Below are 19,684 nucleotides of genomic sequence, written 5' to 3' on the forward strand. Positions count from 1 at the left end.
ACAGTGGGACGTCCATTTCTGGAATCAATAAGGGATGAATAAAAAGACTGCCAACCAGTGGTAAAGATGCCATTCAATTTGGACAGCCTAAATATGCATGGGCCAGGTCTGCAGGGCTCTGGGTCTCCTTCCAGCAGCTTTCTGTGGCCCGAGACCAAATGGGGAGAAAGCAGGAGGTGGAAGCACTTTGTGATTTGCAATCGGCATGTCAGGCTGGTAGGTCAATGTGGTCTGAGAGTTGCCATTTCCACTGACCTTTGACATATTTAATGGCCTGTTAAACTGTAAGCTCTTTGAGGTTAGCAAACTGTAATTTATATTTGTATTCCCAGTGTTTAACATAGTCACTGGAATATAGTAGGTGCTTAATGAACATTTTATTGACAATTATTGACAGGCCTGAGATCCCTGCGCAACTCAGTCTTTGTGGTTCTTGGTAATAGAAGCTTGCAAACTAAGGCTCCCTGACCAGTGTATCTTAGGAGTGTCTCCCTAACCCAACTTGCCGCACATGAAGAATCCAGGTCTCTTCATTTTGGGAGGTTTTAGCTTACTTATCCAGGGCAAGTAACAACACACACATAGGATGGGTGGTAAGAAGAGCTGGGCCCATTTCCCATGCTGCCTAGGGGCTGGTAAATGTTTGGTGCTTGTTTAGGTTGGATTGCTTAAAGAACAACCCCCCCCCCCCCAATTTTTGACTTTCGTAGTTTTTTACCTATTTACAAGCTTCACCTCCATCCTGCACCTTGTCCACACTGGTAATCTAGGATTTTGTTAATCATTGTAATAGAATCTTCACTGGTTGCAAGACTCTTTAAGGAACGTAGGTAGTTCTTCACCATCTTCTTGGATGGGAAGAGGTCAGCTTCACTCAAATCACCCCCATCTCCCTTTCAGTGGATCAGAAGTCGGTGGAGATGCTCCAGGAACACTTCTCTTCCCAGTCCTCCAAAAGCTGAGATCAAAAGGAATGAGTGAGTGAAGGGGAAGGTATTGGCAAATGGCTTTTTAATCAAGCTGTCACCAATAGTCTCCTCTGATTCCCGGCTTCTGGTTTTAATTTGAGAGCAGTCTTAGCATCTCAGTGGGGTCCGGCTGGCTGAGGCTGTAGCATCTGAAGTAAGCAGTGTTTGTGCAGGGCCGAAGGGGGCACGGACACAGCTGTCAGCTGTTTGTTGAGGCCATGAGGAGAGAAGGCCAGGTGGACTGATGAGGGGCCTGGGGTGAGAAGAATGAACATCAGCCTTTCGGATCAATGGGATTTGCTGGAAACTTTGATGATGACCAGTCACACAAACTAGCCTTAGGCATTCACTGTCCCATGCACACAAGAACCTATCTCCTACCTCCATGCCTTTGCACAGGATTTCCCCCATGCCTGGAATAAACTCTGTCTTCTCCTCTACCCAAGTCCATAGCTTCCCTCAAAACTCAGCTCAAATGCCAAAGACCTCCCACAAAAGGTCTTGGCTGATCACCTCAACTGCTAGTGTTCCTGTACTGTGCAATACTCTGCACTTATTCTGTATGTATTTTCTGTCTATCTGTCTATGGTACTTATGTATCTATTCTCTCTATCTTTCTCTCTTCTCTTTTCTTCTTCTTTTCTCTGTCTCTTTCTCTCTGTCTGTCTCTCTCATTTTGTACCCAATGAACGTAGGCTCCTTTAGGACAGAGACTGTTTCTTTATTTGTATTTTTCTCCCCAGCATCTAGCACATAGTAAGTGTTTAACACATAAATGAATGATTCAGAGAGTGGAGTGCTATCTCTAGGCTAATATCAGCTCTAAGAAAACGAAGTCAGGGAGATCATTTTCCTTCTCTGAATCTTAATTTGGTTTCATTAAGATACTTAGATAGGGACATGTAAAGACCAAAATTCTAACAGAGAAGGGCCTGGCTTTAACACTCATCCTTTCTGGAACACACCAATACTTGAGGGAAATTAACTGACCAATATGAGTCAACAATATGAGTTAAGACAAACTCTAACCTTCTGCAAGAGGATGTTAATTCAGGGCTGTTAGTTGGAAGTACAGGGTGCTGGTGGAGAGAATCTCAGGGGAGCACCATACTTTCACATAGTTGCCTGGGGATACCCTTGACCTTATTCCTCTTTGGTCATAAACCCCACAAGCTTTTAGTTCGAGGCAACTGGGTGGCACAGTGGGTAGAATGTTGCACTTAGGCTCAGGAAGACCTTGGGCCTGCATCCTGCCTGAGGCACTGACTAGTTGCATAACACAAGTCCCTTAAGCCTCAATTTCCTCATCTGTAAAATGGGGATAGCCAGAAACCACCTCATAGAGCTCTTGTGAGGATTAAATGAGATGACATACATAAAGTGCTTGGCAAACTAAAAGACGTAATGATATTGTAATAGTTGACATTTCCATAGCACTTTAAATATTATTTTTACTTGATCTTCACAACAGCCCTGTGAGGTAGGCACTGTTATTATCCCCATTATACAGATGAGAAAACTGAGGCTGACAGAGGTTAAGTGACTTTTTGCCCAGGGTCACTCTCACTACTACTACTCTTACTACTACTATGTGTTTGAGGGTGCTTGCTTCTTGGCCTCAGTTCATGGTCAGGCTCTGACATTTTGTGATCCCTATTTGGGTGATTTCATTTCTCCTCTGTGCTCAAACTGCCCATGGGGCTGGTCTTTGCTAGGTATCCTGTAATTGATACATGGGCTAGAAAGGGCAAGGTGTCCACTCTCAATTGCCTGCATCCCAGCCTTCTCCCTGACTCTGCTGTTGACGTTCCAGCCAGTGGGTTTGGGTGAAAAACTAGATGTCAAAGGCTGATGAAACAGGGGGAACCTGGGGGTCTTTTGCCAGTGTCACCTGAAACCCCATAAAGGGAGGGAAGGAGGGAGAAAAAACTGCAGAGCCCCCCTATCCCCCCTCGCCAGTGGGATGAGGCTGGGTTATGAGGAGCAGTTTGTATTTATTTGTGCTTCTCTAATTACTGCTTCTTCACATCTGTAGGAAAACAGAAGGAGGCGTGTGGTGGGGCATGCAAACAGACACATATCAATTTACAGCGGGTTATTAGAAATTCTCCCAAAGAGATTAAATCCTTCTAAATGATGGTCCGCTTGGCTGCTCCATAAAGAAATTTAAAAATCTCACCTCTCAGCCCCCTTCCCCCCCAATTCTACATCCCCCCCCAAAAGGGGGCAAAAAGTCAGTGGAAAACTGTAGAAAGGAATGAAAGAAATTAGCAGGCATCACTGAGGATGGCTAAGGACAGAAGTTTAATTTAAACAGCAATTTCATCTGAGGATGAGTTGCATATGGCCTGAGGCTGATAGATATAAACAGTATGGAGGACGAGCATCCCAAAGAGAGGAGGCTGGTAGCGGGGAAGGGAATGAGAGCTCTGCTCCCCCCACCCTCTAGGTCCTACATAGGCAATGAGGAATTCATCTCCCCAGGAAATGAAGGTGTCAAGGCAGCATTTTACTCTGTAGTTTAATGTTGTCTGCACTCTGGCTTCTATCGGACGATAGCACAGAACTATGGGCAGGCTGCTTAGCCCAAGTATTACACTGATGGGTGTTGAGGTAATGGCCAATTCCAATGTCAACTGCCAAGAGACTGACTTAATGAAGTGCCTGGGTCCGGGTTTGGTGGGTGGGTCAGTGGTGAGGGTGGAATGAAGTCCTGAGCTCAAAGGGAGAGCATGGCAGGTGCAGACTTACTCTATCTTTCCTCAGCACACAAAGGTAAACAGCACACAGCAGGTCAGCTCTCATGGTTTCTTTTTAATTCAATTCTTTGAATTGACATTGCTTGATGGGCTGGGAAGACCCCCACTGATGTGTTTACTCCAATCCAAAGCACAAATATCATTTGGAAACTGGCCACCACCACTACCACCATCACTATTGAGTCAGAAGCCTTAGATGGCCAGAGCTGGAGTTAGGGGTGCAGAGTCATCTGTGGGGGAAAAGCATCCCACCAGCTCCATGGATGAACCTTTATGGTGGAGTTCTGCTACTGACATACCAGAGGCTTATTAAAACAGCAAGATTGGTAAAACGTCCTCAGATACTGATTGGAAGGAGAACATGAAAAACAGCCCTCCTTTCTGAGAAAGGAAGGAGGGGGAAGGCATTTTGACTGCTCTGCATTTAGCAATCAGTCTGAGACTGTAGAAAAAAATCAGATTAAACCTAGGACTATCTATTGCTTAATTCTGTGTAAGCAGCTCTGAAACGGGTGATTAAAAGAGGAGATGTCTCTGTTCTTGCCTCTTTCCAAGGCCCAATCACAGAAGGGCATTCTGTTATTAGAGATACATCATGAGGAAGGGTTGGGGGTAGGGCTCACAAGAGCAAACAGGTAACTTCAAATCCTGATGAAGGGGGCCCAGGTCACCGAAGTTTTAGCCGCAGGGGCTAAGCAGGATAAAACTGCTTGAGTAGATCTTTTTTGTTGATTTTCCCCATCTGGTTCCGTGGGATTTCCTCAACTAACAAGACTTCAGAAGGGATGGTGTAGGCTGCCATGTATCCTCTGGAAAAGACAAAAATATTTGGTAACAGGTTTAGAGGGACCAGCTCTTTCCAAGAATCTAGAAAAGTTAAGTACTCTCTGGTTATGGTCTGGAGGAGTCAGGGATGAATGTGGTCGGTTGGCATCCTTGGGACCACCCTTGGATTGGGTGGACATCCTTGTGCAGACAACACAGGATGGATTTTCATGACTGTTTTCTCATGATCATCAACAATAAGCATTTATTGAGCACCTACTGTGTGCCAGTCACTTGCTGAGCTCTGCTGATATAAAGAAAGGAAAAATCAGCCTCTGGTTTCAAGGAACTCACGTTCTAATGGGAGAGACAACATGCCAACCACCATGTACAATGACATGGTTCTCCTCCTACCTCTTTGTCTGGTCCTTCTCCATCTCTTTTGTGATCGTCATTCGTGTTCTGCCGCTCCCTAACCATGGAGGTCTCCCAAGGCTCTGTCCTGGACCCTCTTCTCTCTCTTTCAGGGATCTCATTTATTCCTCTGGGTTGGATTAGCATCTCTATGCAGACCATTCCTAGCTCTAAATATCCAGTCTGGGGGTCTCTCCTGAGCTCCAGTCTCAACATCACCAAATGTCTATTAAACCATTCAGCCTGGATATCTCCTAGGTATCTCAGACTCACTGCCGACAAAGTTGAACTCATAATCTTCTCCCTCTTTTGAACTCCTTATTCCTCTTGAGGGTGCCTTCATCCATCTATAGTTACCCAGGTTTGCAACCCCAAAGTCATTCCTGATTCTTCACTCTTCATTATCCCGCGTAACAATCAGTTCCAAAAGTCTTCCTGATTCTGTTTTCACACCATCTCTTGCTTCCATCCCCTTCTCTCCTGTACACAACCTCCATCGACCCTCACCTGGAGACTACAATAGCCTCCTAATTGAGCTCTCTGTTTCGAGTCTCTCGTCTCTCGCCCCTCCATTCTAGCCTTCAAGGAGCTGCCCAATTGATACTCATAAAGCACACGCCTGACCATGTCATTTTCCTCTTCATTAATGGCTCCCTATTATCTCTAGAAGCAAGTACCAACTCTTGCTCCTCTGCCTGGTGCTCAAAGCCCTCGTCCAATCTGGATTCAGCCAGCTTTTCTGGACAAATTACTTCCCATCATGCACTTCACGTTCCAGTCAAATTACCCTACTTCTCATTCTTCATAGAACAGCCCATATCTTGGCAAACCTGGAAGGCACTTCTTCCTCCCCTTTGCCTCTTGGGATGCCTGGCTTCCTTTAGAGCTCAACTAGAGCACTAACTCCTATATTAAATGAGGCCTCTCCTGATTCCCTTAGCTGCTGGTGCTTTCCCTAGATCATCAAATTCTTTTACATTTATTTTGCATTTCCTTACCTGCGTATACTTTGATTCCCCTTAGTAGAATGTAAGCGCCTTGAGGGCAGGCACTATTTTTGTCTCTGTATTCCCAGAGCCTAGTACAGGGTCTGACATAGTAGGCAATTAATAAAGGCTTGTTACATGAATGAATGATTACCACATACAACCCCTTTATTTTATAGATAAGGAAACTGAGGCCCAGAAAGGGCCAATGATTTGCCCAAAGTCACAAAGCCAGTGACAGCAGGGCAGGAGTCAAACCCAGGTCTTCTGACTCAATAGTCCACATTCTATATGCTCTACCATAGAATCAGACACTGTGCATATGAAACACGAAGCCCTCAAATGATGTTGTGATATCACATAACAGAAATGAGTGCTTGCATTGGCGCCCATGCTCCACCATAATGATCTTGTCTCTCTTTCCATCAAAAGAGAATCAAGTGTCACACTACCTTGGCTGTGCCAATGTGTATTTTGACGGAGCTTAACCATCTTCACCAACATGAAAAACACACTCATTCAACATGCTGCCTTGGAATGGGTGATGAATCCAGATTTAACCAACAAATATTTAATGGACAACTACTATGGACTAAGAACGAAGAGGCATACAACCCCTTGGGAGTTTAATATTAGTCAAAGACAATGAGTGACACAAATACTCCTGTCCATTTTTGGAATGGTTTTGAAGTCACTAGACAGTAATTTTCCTAAGGCTGCCCAGGATCAAACCTGAGTGATTTGGACACCTGAACTCGCAGAGTGCTAAAGGCTAGTATTGCCTGTCCTCCTGGGAGTGTGCAAATATCTGGTTAGAAGTCCCTTTAATAAGAACAGCAGTTGAATATCAAATTCTTTGGTGCCAATGCATCTCCATTCAACATTCTATGAAGATTTGCTCCATTGTAAAGATACGCTGGCAAGCAAAGGATGGGTTCCCTCTTCTCTCACTCTGTTTCTGTCTCTCTTTGTCTCTGCCTCCTCCCTGCCCCCGCCCCCCAATAATTATACTTCAGTTACCATGAATCGATGACATACTATTTTGAGTTCGTTTTCCAGTAATGGTGATGGATTTGATTTGTTTCACTTCTGGACAATGGCCCACATTTCACAGAATCAGACTCAACCCTGGAAGGACACTTAGAGGTCATCTAATTCAATCTCCCATCCAGTGCAGGCATCTTTTCTACAGCATGTCTGACAGATGGTCACCTGACCTCAGTTGGAACATTTCTAGGAAGGAGGAATTTAATTAACTCAAATGGCAGTCCATCATTCCACCGATGGACTCGGAGAGTCTTGGAGCTGTAAGCAGCCTGAGAACTCACCTAGCACAACACCTTCACCTTAAAGTTTGTTTCTTCTTTTGTTAAACCAATATCTGCCTCCTTGTTCAATTCCACCCATCGGCCTTAAATTCTATCCTTCAGAGACACGCAGAACAAGGCCACTCTCTCATCCACGTGTCAATCCTTCAGAAGTTTAAAGACAGTCACTGTGATTTTCCTTCGTAAGAGAACTGGTTGAGGCTCAGGGAATCACAGCAAAGATGTAAAAAGAGCAAAACTGCCTGCCCTCCATGGGGACTGAACCCTGGCTTCATGACTACTGTGCTCTAAACCCAAGAGCTCAATAGCCACAAGGCCTCTATAAGCAACTCATTCAGCTACAGTGTGTTAATGCATCTTGGTAAACAAGTACTCATTATTTACCAGCCTGGATTTATTTTACTATAGTTGTCTTATCCCAAAGGGGCACAGGGATAGGTAAAAGAAATGAAATTATCATTCTTTATGATTTGTCCAATACGAATTGTTACTCATTATGGGCAAGCGGCCATTTGCAAGGCTATATTAAAATAAACATGGCTTGGCACAAGTTTCTGGAAGTTGTAGCGGTTTAACTCTTTGGTATTTCCAGTTGTGTCATGTTGCATAGCCAGCAATTGGATGGGGCTGAGAAATCCCAAATCGCGGCCTTAACAGATGGTGCTGTTTATGAATAAACATGAGCCTAATAGCCTTATAGGTCTGTGTACATCTGCCCACAACTAGCAAGCATCGGCGGACACGACGAAGTACATTGGTGATATGCCTTAATGGCGCCATTATCACGCAATAACATGGTGCTGTTAATGCATCCTGCTGCAAGCTGACAGGGTTACAGCTATGGCTTCCTGCAGCAACAATGGCTTACCCATCAACACCAGGGGATCTTGGGATGGAAGCTGCAATTTATGGCCCCTCCACTATGTGCTAACTTGTGATTGGATGCAGCTGTGAAACCCCAATTGTGGGTGACATTGTTCTTGGAAACCCCTTGGGTGGGCAACCTTACATGGCTGGGTAACATCTGTGTGCCATCGGCAGCTGTTGGGGGGATCAAGAATGTTTCTGGACTTACATCCTGCCACAGGTGTGGGAATGGACCTATGGGGATGTGATTCAGTGTGTGTGTGTGTGTGTGTTTGTGTGTGTGTGTTTGCATGCAAGCAAGCATGCATGCATGCATGCATGCATGCAACATAAACTCATATGCCTGGTCATTGTAGAAATGCTGGCCAATATAGCCACAGCCAAGGTCTAAAGTGGAGAAGGGGAGGTCTGGGAATTTTTGTTTAAATGATGGCATAAGGATTTATGGTGAGATTTTCTTCCTGTAAAGTCCCACTCTTTAACCAGAAAATTTCTCATGTGGACATTTATTACCATGGCTAGCAGAATGTCATGATGAGAGGGTTTCTATGCTCCACTCCATTCTCAAATATAATTCCCACCCTTGGGTTTTTGGTAGTCTGCCCTCCATTCCTACTTTAAAATTTTAATGAATGGAAGAAGCATCACAGAAATAGAGTTGGAAGGCATTTTAGAGGTCATCACGCCCAACTCTTCCTGAGGCCAGCATCCCTTCTAAAAAATTTACAGTAAATGGTCACCCAGCCTCTGAACACCTCCAATGACAGGGAATTCACTAGTCCCCAGGGAAACCCATTCCATCTTAGGACAGCTGTAACTGTCCAGATATTTTCCTTATATGGAGCCAAAATCTGATGCCCTGTAACTTCTACTCATTAGTTCTAGTGCTATTCTCTGGGACCAAAAAGAACAATATATATTTTTTACATATATTTGAAGAAGCAATCGTGTCTCTCCCCATTCTCTACTCCCAAGTTCTGGAGAACCAGAACAAACACCTCAGGTCCTTCAATCTACCTTTGATAGGTAAGGTTTCTAGTTTCCTCACCATCCTGGTCACCTTCCTCTGAATGAGAGTGTTCACAAAGCTGACATTGATTGTGTAAACACGCTCTGTGCCAGGAATACAATCCCTCCTCACCCCTGCCTCACAGAATCCCTCGCTTCCTTTGAGGTGCAGCTTGAGCACTACCTTCTGCAGGAAGCATTTCTTGATTTCTCCCAACTACTTGTGCTCTTCCCCCCAAATTAGCTTGCATTTCATTTTTTGGGTATGTATTCTCTTTATATTTATTAAATACTTATATATGTCCTTGTTGTCTCAAGCTCCTTGTGAGTAAGGCTTATTTCATTCATAGTATTTGTATCAGCAGCACCTAGGACAGCACCTGATAAACAGTAGGTGCTTAATAAGTACCCACTGCTTGACTGATTGACTGAATGCATTCCAGACTGCCAATATGGTCCCAAATGCACAAAAACAGAAGACATTCAGTACTGGCTGGTCTGGTTTGAATGTCAGGATCTTGTTGAGAGGAGCTTGGGGCTGAAACAAACCTAAGGTATTCATGCCTTAAACTTGCGTCTGCGGAAGTTTCACATAGCCACGGTTTGGGAAAGTAAGACTGGGAGTTGAGGAGGAATGGAAGAGGGGGAGTAAGGGAGGTGTTTTCCTATTATAAAATGAACAGATGAATAAAGGTTCATTTCAAGCTGCTCCACAGAATATTTACCCCCCTTTAAAAGTGTCTTTTGGACTATTCCCCTTGGATTGTTTTTTGGGATCTAAAACAAGCACAGACCAAGGCTTCTCCTCAATCTCTGCAAGAGATGCTTCTCTTAGGCTTTGATATTAGATTCCAGTGGAGGACAAAGGCAGATGTACACCAAAGAATTTGACGGGTTCCGAGGGTTGCCCGCTTCAAACAAATCCTGGTGCTAGATGTTTTCAGCTACGACCTCCCCTGCCCCGTATAGTAACACTTAAAAAGTGTGGTCCCTCTCCATCCCTCCTACACAATGATCATATTACAATTCCCCCTGGAATTCAAAGGAATCGATAACACAAGGCCATGGCACTCAGGCATAGTTACAACAAACCCCATTAGAATGAACAGGCAATTAAAAATGTATTACTAGCAAATAAATAATTTGCCACATTCAGTTCCTTTTGTTTTCTGATTAATGGCTGAAAATATCTGTGCCACATTCTAGCAAGCATAATGATATAGAACATTTCACTGAAACATCATTATGATTCCTGTATTTCTTTCCCATTGTCTCGTGAGTCAAACACTCTCCTACCAGCTGCTGAGGTTTTGCTTTTAGACCCAACTGGACCAACATTCTCCCTTCTCCAGCATTGTGTTGATGGTTCATCTATTGTCTTGTATCGACTTAACAAGCACCCATTGTTCATGTGTTGGGCTACCCAATCTAATGATTGCCCTGTACCTTTATCCTTCAGTATCGAGTACACTGCCATGAACATCAAAGGGGCTTAACAGGTGTTACCTGACTTGAATCAGTGAATGGCACAATCATTCTAGATATCTCATAGACATTCTAACTAGATGGATTTCTGAGAATACCGCTGACAATAATATGAACAAATAATTCATTGTTGTTGTTAGGTCATTTCAGTCATGTCTGACTTTTCATGACCACATTTGGGGTATTCTTGACAAAGATACTGGAGTGCCATTTCCTTCTCCAGAAACAATATCTAGCTGTCTACTAACTCAGGTCCTGAGTAAATCAAAGCATCATTATCAGTGGATGTAGACTAGGACCCCATGGGATTTCATAGCAGATAGCTATAGGCCCTGCTGGTGACAGGCTTCCAGGATACAGTATTTGACTAGGTAGAAAAATAAGAAATCAAATCAGACTCGAGTTGTATGCTTTGGGTCAAGCAGGATGGTTGTGATTCAGAGTAATGGGGGAGCTTGCCTAGGTAGGTGATTTAGAAGGGAAGATGAGGAACTAGGCTCAAATGAAACAACACACAGGATTTATCACTTTAGAGTTGGCAGGGACCTTTACAGGTCATTTGGTCCATAACTCCCCTTTTTGAGAGGCAATATGGTACAAAGGCAAAGGCACTGGATTTAGAGTCACTTACCTACTCTGGGCCTCAGTTTCCTCATCTGCAAAACTGAGGTTGTTGGATTAGGTTCCAACTGAGTGACCACCGAGGTTCTTTCCAGTTTGAAATCCATGGTCTTATGATTCTGATAAGGGCTCCATTTGGCATCTGCTTTGCTAAGCACAATATGGAGTCTGCTCATCGGACTAGCCCAGTCTCACTGGCTATGGAACACAACTGGACTGGTCAGTATGGGAGAGGATGAGGTTGAGAATAATTTACAGACAGAAGCTAGATCCAAGAAGGCAGGTGAGCTCCCAGAGGGGGCAAGTGTAAAGAGAGGTACTTAGACAAGTCAGGGCAGAAACTTTCTACCGTGGCCAAAAGTCAGTGGGAAAAAGGGAATCATGCTAATGGAGGTGGGACGTGGCAGAAGAGCAGGTTATCTACGCTGGAAAGTGAGAGAAACAGAGAGCAGAGGTCTATGGGAAACTCTGGATATTGATGATCACAGTGGGGGCAGGGAAAGTTGGCTAGTAGGGAAGGAACAACTGTACTAGGGGAGTCCCAGAAAAAGAATCTTGAATTAGTGACATGAGAAGAGGAAATCTGGGGGAGATGGAAAGTGAGAAATGTCTATAAGAAAATTCAAGAAGAGAAATCCTCTGGGAAGCCTTCACAACCAATATCTATTCAATGCAGCCTTGGCTGGGTTCCACTCAGTGTTATTCTAGTACAGCACAATACGTGTCCTAATGTTTGTGCCATTCTTAAAGAAAAACATCACTCATCAGGCTATTAGCGAAGCTATTAAAATGAATAAGGAACCTCATCACGTTACTAAGGACATATTACTAACGTTTAGAAATTCTTTAGGAAGTGGACCAGTCACTTCATTGAAAAGTGGTAGTTTCTTTCTTTCTTTTTTTTAAGACATAGGTGGCCTTTGAATATGGTTTCCTGATAAACTACAGACTATCTCCTCGGATTCTTTTAAAGCAAGTTCTTTTCCAAAGGAGTTGTTCTCATGGCTAAGCTCTGAAACAGTGGAGGGAATGCTGGAATAAGAGGGAGAAGACCCCTAGGAGGGTATCCCCGCAATCACTTACTAATTATGCTATACTGGGTAAGTTATCTGGCTTCTCTCAGTCTCAATTTCTGCATCTGTAAAGTGGGCTGGAGAAGGAAATGGCAAACCACTTCAGTATCTTTGCTAAGAAAACCCCAAACCAGGTCATGAGAAGTCTGACATGACTGAAAAATGACTCAACAACAAAAAAAGGACATAGTAATCTCTGTACTGGGCAGCCAGGTGGCACAGTGGATACAGCACCGGGGCTGGAATCAGGAAGACCTGTGTTCAAATGTGGACTCAGACATTTACTAGCTGTGTGACCCTGGGCAAGTCATTCATCCCTGTTTGCCTCAGTTTCCTCATCTGTCAAATGACCTGGAGAAGGAAATGGCAAACCACTCTAGTATCTTTAGCAAGAAAACCCCAAATGGGCTCACAAAGAATTGGTCATGACTGAACAACAAAAATGAAAACGTTGAGGCAGGTAGGTGGCTCAGTAGATAGACTGCTGGGCCTGGAGTCAGAAAGACTTGAGTTAAAATCTGACCTCAGACACTTCTTAACTGTGTGACTCTGGACAAATCACTTAATGTTTGTCTTAATCCACTGGAGAAAGAAATGGCAAACCTCTCTGGTATCTTTGCCAAGAAGCCCCCCTGGACGGGATGGTCCATGGGGTCATGAAGAGTGGGGCATGACTGAACAACTGGCAGTCTCAGAGTTACAGAACTGCAGAATGAGAAGGGAGCTCTGAGGCCACGTGGTCCAATCGGTATCTGAAAAACGATCTTCTTTACAACACCAATCAATCAGTCAACAAGAGCTACGCTAGGCACTGGGGAGCCAAAGAAAGGCAAAAAACAAACCCAACGACACAAACCCAAATATAATCTCTGCTCCCAAGGAGCTCCCGTTCTAATCGGGGAGACCACATGCAAATATCTAGGTAAACATACGATACATACACAGTAAATGGGAAGTAATCTCTGAAGGGATTGGGGGTGACCAGAACTATTGGAGGGACCTTCCCATAGAAGGTGGAACTTTAGCTGAATCTTGAAGGAAAACAAAGAGGTGGAAGTGAGGAGAGAGAGCATTCCAGGCCTGGGGGACAGGGTTGGGCAAAGTCATCTCATGTTAGTTATCCCTCCCAGCTTTCTGTCACCTGCCATTTTGCTGTCCAGTTATTCACGTCACTGATGACAAAGCTGAACTGCACAGATTTATAGAGTACTCTAATAGAGCCCTCCTTCCAAGCTGCCACCAAACCACACATGACTACTTCTGTGTCCAATCAATCACACAAGCAGGCTGAAGATACCAGGAGATACCATGGACCCTCCAATCCCATGGAACCTCAGACCTTTTTATCATCCTTCAGTACCCAAGGATGTTGTTTGAACCAGATGACTGGAATTCATCAAGACTGACTAGGTGATCTGTTACTATCGCTTTATGTCTCTTGGATGTCAATCAGCTCCCCATTAGCCATTTTTGTTCTGTTCTTTCAAGTCCAAAGATCATTTTCCTTGGCAGAGGAAACAGAAGCAAATGTGACTTCGGTAGTTTCTGCCTTCCCCCTACTGCTGATTATCTTTAGCCCATCCATCACAAGCAGAGATTTTTATTCCTGCTTTGATCTTCCTCTTTCCCTGCACAATATATGTGCAAACAAAATCCTTCTTGTTATCCTTGTCTTTCTTTGCCAGCCTCAGCTCATTCTGAGGTTTAGCACCAATGACCCTCCCCCAAAGGACTGGGCCACACTTTCACCTTCATCTTCTGCTACCTGCCTTGCTCCCATCTGTGGAGCGGAAGGAACCCTTCAGTTGGACCTAGAAAGGCCTAAGTTCTAATTCCACCTCAGACAACCTCTCTTGGCCTTGGGTTTCTTCATAGGGAAAACGATGATGAAGATAGCACCTTCATCTCACAGTTGTTGTGTGGATCAAATGAACTAAGGTATGGGAAGTGCTTGGTAAACTTTTAAACAGCATCTAAATATTAGCTATCTTTATTATTAGCTATAACAGGTCTTCTAAAAATAGAAACTGAAAGTTTTTGTGGCTCAGGAGACAAAATCAGGGCTGATAAGTGAGGACTAAACAGATTGTAGTACGTAAAATAATGGCATGTTACTGTACCATAAGAAAGGACAAATGTGAAGAACTGAGAGAATTATGGAAGGCTATCTATAAACTGATTCAGGGAGAAGTAAGCAGAACCAGGAAAAAAATGCATAATGGCTACAAGTATGTACACTTGTATAAAAAGAGGAACTCTGTGTAATTATTTATATTGGCCCCACTTGGCTCTGGAGAAGAGCTCAGAAAATGTACCTTCTTCCCCTCTTGGTGGAGGTGGGGAACCATGGGTGTAGAATATTGCACATGCCATCAGATACAGTCGATGTGCTGACCACTTTTGCTTAAATGTTTTTTTCTCTCTTTTCTTTTTAACTCCTTATATCAAAGGATGGTTTGCTAGCTGGGGAGTGAAGAGGGATATATTTGGAAATGAAGATTATGTAAAAACAAAAAAATCACTGAAAATAAATTTTTTTCTTATTTTCAGTATTTTTTGTTTTTACATATTTCCAAATATATCCCTCTTCACTCCCCAGTTAGCAAACCATCCCTTGATATAAAGAGTATACCCACACTGGTCTCTTGAGACCACTGTCCCTTTTCTTCCTTATCAGAACTGTTTCTTTGTGTCTTCAAATTTCATTTTTTAGATCTTCCCCATTCCCCCTGGGATGACTTAATCATATCTATACTTCATGGGACCCTACATTTCTATGAACCTTTTAAAATCCATTCTTTCCAAATTTTAGAGTACATGCTAGACTGTTCATGCCTTTCTTCTCCTTCCCTCTCACAAATACTAAGATAGAAGTCATTTCCCCTCAAAGCTCCCATAATTTCTACCCCAGTTTATTACTTCCTTGTTGGAGAAAATCAGACCCAGAATAGAATTTTCCCTCTCTTCCTTTTGAAGGATGAAATGATCATTTAGGAAAGTCAAGACATTATTAACTGCTCTGCTTTTCCCTGAGAGTTCCAGCAGATGCTGGATAATACAAACCTCTCATCACTATTCTATTCGGCCTCTGGGTCAGGATTGTGGCCTGACTCTTCAAGACGGTCTACAGCAGAACCTGATGAATACATTTCTTTTGTTCCTACCATCATTGATTTTCACATCCCCCATCTTTGGTACCTGAATTTCCTCACATGGTACCTTTGATTAATATACAGCTACTCATTCCACCCTCCCACCACCAAATTTCTCTCTCTTGTTTCTTTTGAATAAGGTCTACCCTTCCAGAGTCACCAACCCACCACGTTTCAACGAAAAGCGAGATCAAAGTTGCCTCATGAGGTTAGGATTTCTAGTTCATCTTCTGTGTTATTGCATGTAGACATCCGAGGCCATGACCTTTATTATTTCTTTCTTTCTTGGATTTTCTCTACTGTGTCTCAACTGATAGTCTTCCTTCATCGCTGTTTCCTGTGGTATCTAGGATATAAGTAGGCAGTCTTTCTCTTTCCCTTTCAATTTAATTTTGATTAGATTTGCTAAACTCTAGGCAAATCATTCTTATCAGACTTTGTTAGGTGTACTCCACTCCTGATCAGAGGCCTGTCATTGCTACATTTTAAGCTACTGTTTAGAAATACAAATTCAAATTTAGTGGAAAGAAATATAGGATAAAATACAGTAATCAAAATCTTGGACTAGGAACTAAGAAGACTGTATAGTTACTTTATAAATAGCAAGTTTTCTGCTGGAAATCCTTGTCTATAATGCAGCCATTTATTTTCTAGCCACTTCTATTATCTCTCACATCCCTTGAAAAGGAAAACTGGGACAAAGAAGTAGTTTGATTAAGATATGCTGCTCAGTGAGGTATTAAAGTATATATTTATCAGCACATAAGGTGCTGGTGAAATGTCAGTTGGTATAAAGTTTTTTTTTTCATACTTTTTTGGTGCTTAATTCAATTTAACTCAACAAACACTTATTAAAGCCTGTTGGACGGAAAGCAAAGGTTTCAAACATGTAGCCCACAATACTCCTGAGTGCCCTTGAAACCAGATTAAAATGTAATTAGGAAATATCTGACAAAGCAAATAAAAATACAATATATAATGTCACATAACTAACATGTATAATCATGGTGGTTTTCTAAGTGGAAGTGTGGCCCACAGGGATGCTTATGTATGGTTAGGTGGTTTCCATCTCTATTTGAGTTTGACACCACTCTTGCCCACCAGGCCCTAGAGGAGATTCAAAGAGTCAATAAGATTTGGGCCCCTATGCATGAAGTTAACATTCTAGTAGATAATAATGACCAACTTTGGTATTTTTCAAAAAGCTTTCCATACATTACTTCAGTTGTTAATCTTTTCCCAAGGATGCTACATGGCTGAGAATCAAGGAAGAACAGGTCTTAGAAGAATCAAAATTGCAGGTGACCTAGAAAGGACAATGGAGAGATCTCTGATGGATATAAGCAAGTTGAAGTCTTTAATAACTGGCTTCCCTTGGTTTGGAGATTTGGGCCAGTGGATCAATGTCCTCAAAGCACTAAACAGGAACTCTCAAGGGAAAGGAGGCTGTCTAATCCTAAATGACAGTCAATACTGTAAAAGGAAAGGCTGGAGTAACACCATTCTCTACCTAATAAATGAGAATATTTGCAACACACACTATCTAATCAAAAATGCTTCCTACAAGTGTGTTTGTGTGGGAGTTTGCTTGCATATGGGAAGGAAGAACATAACCCTTTAATTAGCAGAATATATAGATTTTAATAGATACTAATCATCTCCTAAAATTAGATAATGGAGCCAAAACAACAGATAAACAGACAGTTACATTATTAAGAAGTCAAAACCCTAAAGAACACTGCAGTCTTTCTCACTACTAGAGTATACACAACCTCTTTTTCTCTCTGGTTTATCTGTACATCCATGGGGGAGATGTACCAATCAACGAACCAACATGCATTTATTAACCACCTACTATATACCAGGCACTGAAGATACAAAGACAGAAGTGCAATAGCTCCTGCCCTTAAGAAATCTGCAATTTAGTGACTCAGAGTGATTTTGTGGTGGGAACACCAGACTCCAAAGACCCGAGTTCAAGTCCAAGTTCTGTCAGGTTCCAGCTGTGTGATCTTGGGCAAATATCTTAACATCTCTTAAGCTTCATTTTCCTCTGGGAAATGAGAAGAATAACACGTACTACTGGTCTCAGGGGTGACTGCATATCAGATATAATGATGTACATAAAATGCCATATAAATGTCAGCTAAATGGAGGCTGTTTCAGGAGTGCTTTCAATGGCAGAAGAAAAAATCATTGCAGAGGAATGGGAGCTTAGATTCAAAAAGTCTGCTTTGCCCTTTGAAAGGGGAGCTTTCCTCTCCCTCTCCCTCACTTTCAGCTGCCTCCATGTCACCAACCTGGGGCCATGCCCAGCGCTGACAGGCAGCTCCCTGGCACCGATCCTGGTACAACATGCCAAGTCCATGGAGCATCTCCACCATTGCTCCCCAACCTGCCTCTAAACCCAACAATCAACACATCCTGCCATATGGACAGCTCTAACGCAGGATGGCGCCTGTCACCGTGAAGTTAGATCGGAGGCAAAGGCTGAAAAATGAATCACTCTGAAGAGGGACATGTGTCTCCTGCCAGTGAGCATGAAAAGTGGGGAAAACAAATGGAAGTGACATTTAAAATAAAGGAGGGAGACAGGGTGAGAGGGAAAAGGGGAGACTGAAGGGAAGAGGCAGCTGGTTTGGTGCCTGCGAGACACATTAAGATGAGAACTAGGGAGAGTGGAGGAGATACCTTAAGGAGGTGTTACCACCTTCCGTCAAGCACTCAACAGCATAGGCTTGGGGCTTACATTCTCCTCTTTTCTAGGTTGGATGCTGGAGTCTGAAGGGCACCTAGCACCCCCAAGGAAAATCTGATCAATAAGCTTCCAAATCAAAATTGCAGGTGACCCAGAGAATAATGGAGAGGCATAGGATGGCTACAAGCAGGCTGTGCCACTGTCATGAGAAATCGCCTTCCTTTGGTTTGGAGATCTGGGGCAGTGGACAAATGTCCTCAAAGCACCACACAGGAACTCTCAAAGGAATTGTGGCTGTTTAATTCTAAATGGAAGCCAACCTAGTAAGAGACAAGTTTAGAGGAACACCATTCTCCACCTAATAAATGAGAACATTTGCAACACACATTATCTAATCAAAAAGGAGATCTGAATCATCTGTCAAAGACGATGAACAGAACATTAATAGAATGTATCTCTGTGGACGATTCTGTTCTTGACCTCTTGTTTTGTTTTTAGGCCAACTCAGTGACCACTGAGCACCTGCTTGGAGCCTCCTTGTTAGGAGAAGGCCCAGCCTCTACCAGCTCACCCTCCCGCCTCCTCCACCTTCACCTGCTGCCTGTCCCTGGGGGTGGGGCACACCAACCTCCCATATTCAGCTCCCCTTTATTTTTTTGTCTTCCTCTATTAGAATGTAAGCTCTGTGAGGGCAGGAACTGTCTCACTTTTTTGTTTTGTATCCTGAGTGCTTGTTACATAGTAAGCCCTTAATAAATGTCCTATTTAAAGGAAAACACCACCACGTGATATTTATCAGGTGTTTTTTACATTGTAGACTGTGTTTGTGTGGACTGAGGTCACCGAGGATCCAGGTGCGTGTCTCCCAATCAATGACAGAGCGGGCGACCCAGTTCAACAAGTATTTGCAGACAGCCAACTAACTGGAATAGGCATTTCATGGGATGTGAGGTCAAATAAGATATGGCCCCTGTCCTCAAAGAGTTTATAGACTAGCAAGCATGATAAAAGAAGTAAACAAATAACCATAACAAATGAAGGACATGTGATAAGTGCCATATGAGAAATGGGCAGCTAGATGGCACAGTGGATAGAACACCAAGCCTAGAGTCAGGAGGACTTCAGTTCAAATCCAGCTTCAGACACTTACTGGCTGTGTGACCCTGGGCAAGTCACTTCGCCCTGTGTGCCTTAGTTCCCTCATCTGTAAAATGAGCTAGAGAAGGAAACAGCAAACCACTCCAGTATTTTTGCTGAGAAAACCCCAAAAAGGGTCATGAAGAATTGGACATGACTGAAAAATGGCTAAACAAAAATAAGAGGGGTTGTTCAGAGGAAGGGGGTGTCATATCTGTTTAGGGGGACCAGGGAAGGCTTCATGAAGAAGGGGGTGTCTGAGCTGGGCCTTGTAGGATGGGTTGAATGCCCAAACTTATTTCAACAGGTGGAGATATAGGGCAGGGGGCAATCTCAGGCAGAGGGAATACTATTAATCTCTGCAGAAGGGCAAGTGTGGGCTGGGCTTGGGGTACAGCCAATCTTCTAGACTGACTCAGCCAT

General features: G+C 43.3%; 1 protein-coding gene across 4 annotated transcripts in view; it reads right to left on the minus strand.

The window, feature by feature from the left end:
* Positions 1-362: 362 nt before the first annotated feature.
* The window catches only part of ACSF3 (acyl-CoA synthetase family member 3), a 237,147-nt gene continuing 217,825 nt past the window's right edge, over positions 363-19,684 (minus strand). For 3 of the 4 annotated variants that reach the window (XM_027847757.1, XM_027847754.1, XM_027847755.1), the window contains one exon: positions 363-1,221. In XM_027847757.1, the coding sequence (XP_027703558.1) occupies positions 1,077-1,221 (145 nt within the window). In that variant the 3' untranslated portion in view covers positions 363-1,076. Of the gene's footprint in view, positions 1,222-3,249; positions 4,537-19,684 lie in introns of those variants that run through there. The other variant, XM_027847756.1, reaches the window with a different exon arrangement.

The sequence above is a fragment of the Vombatus ursinus genome, unplaced genomic scaffold, assembly GCF_900497805.2.
Source record: "Vombatus ursinus unplaced genomic scaffold, bare-nosed wombat genome assembly UNPS02005286.1, whole genome shotgun sequence".
Lineage (NCBI taxonomy): Eukaryota > Metazoa > Chordata > Mammalia > Diprotodontia > Vombatidae > Vombatus > Vombatus ursinus.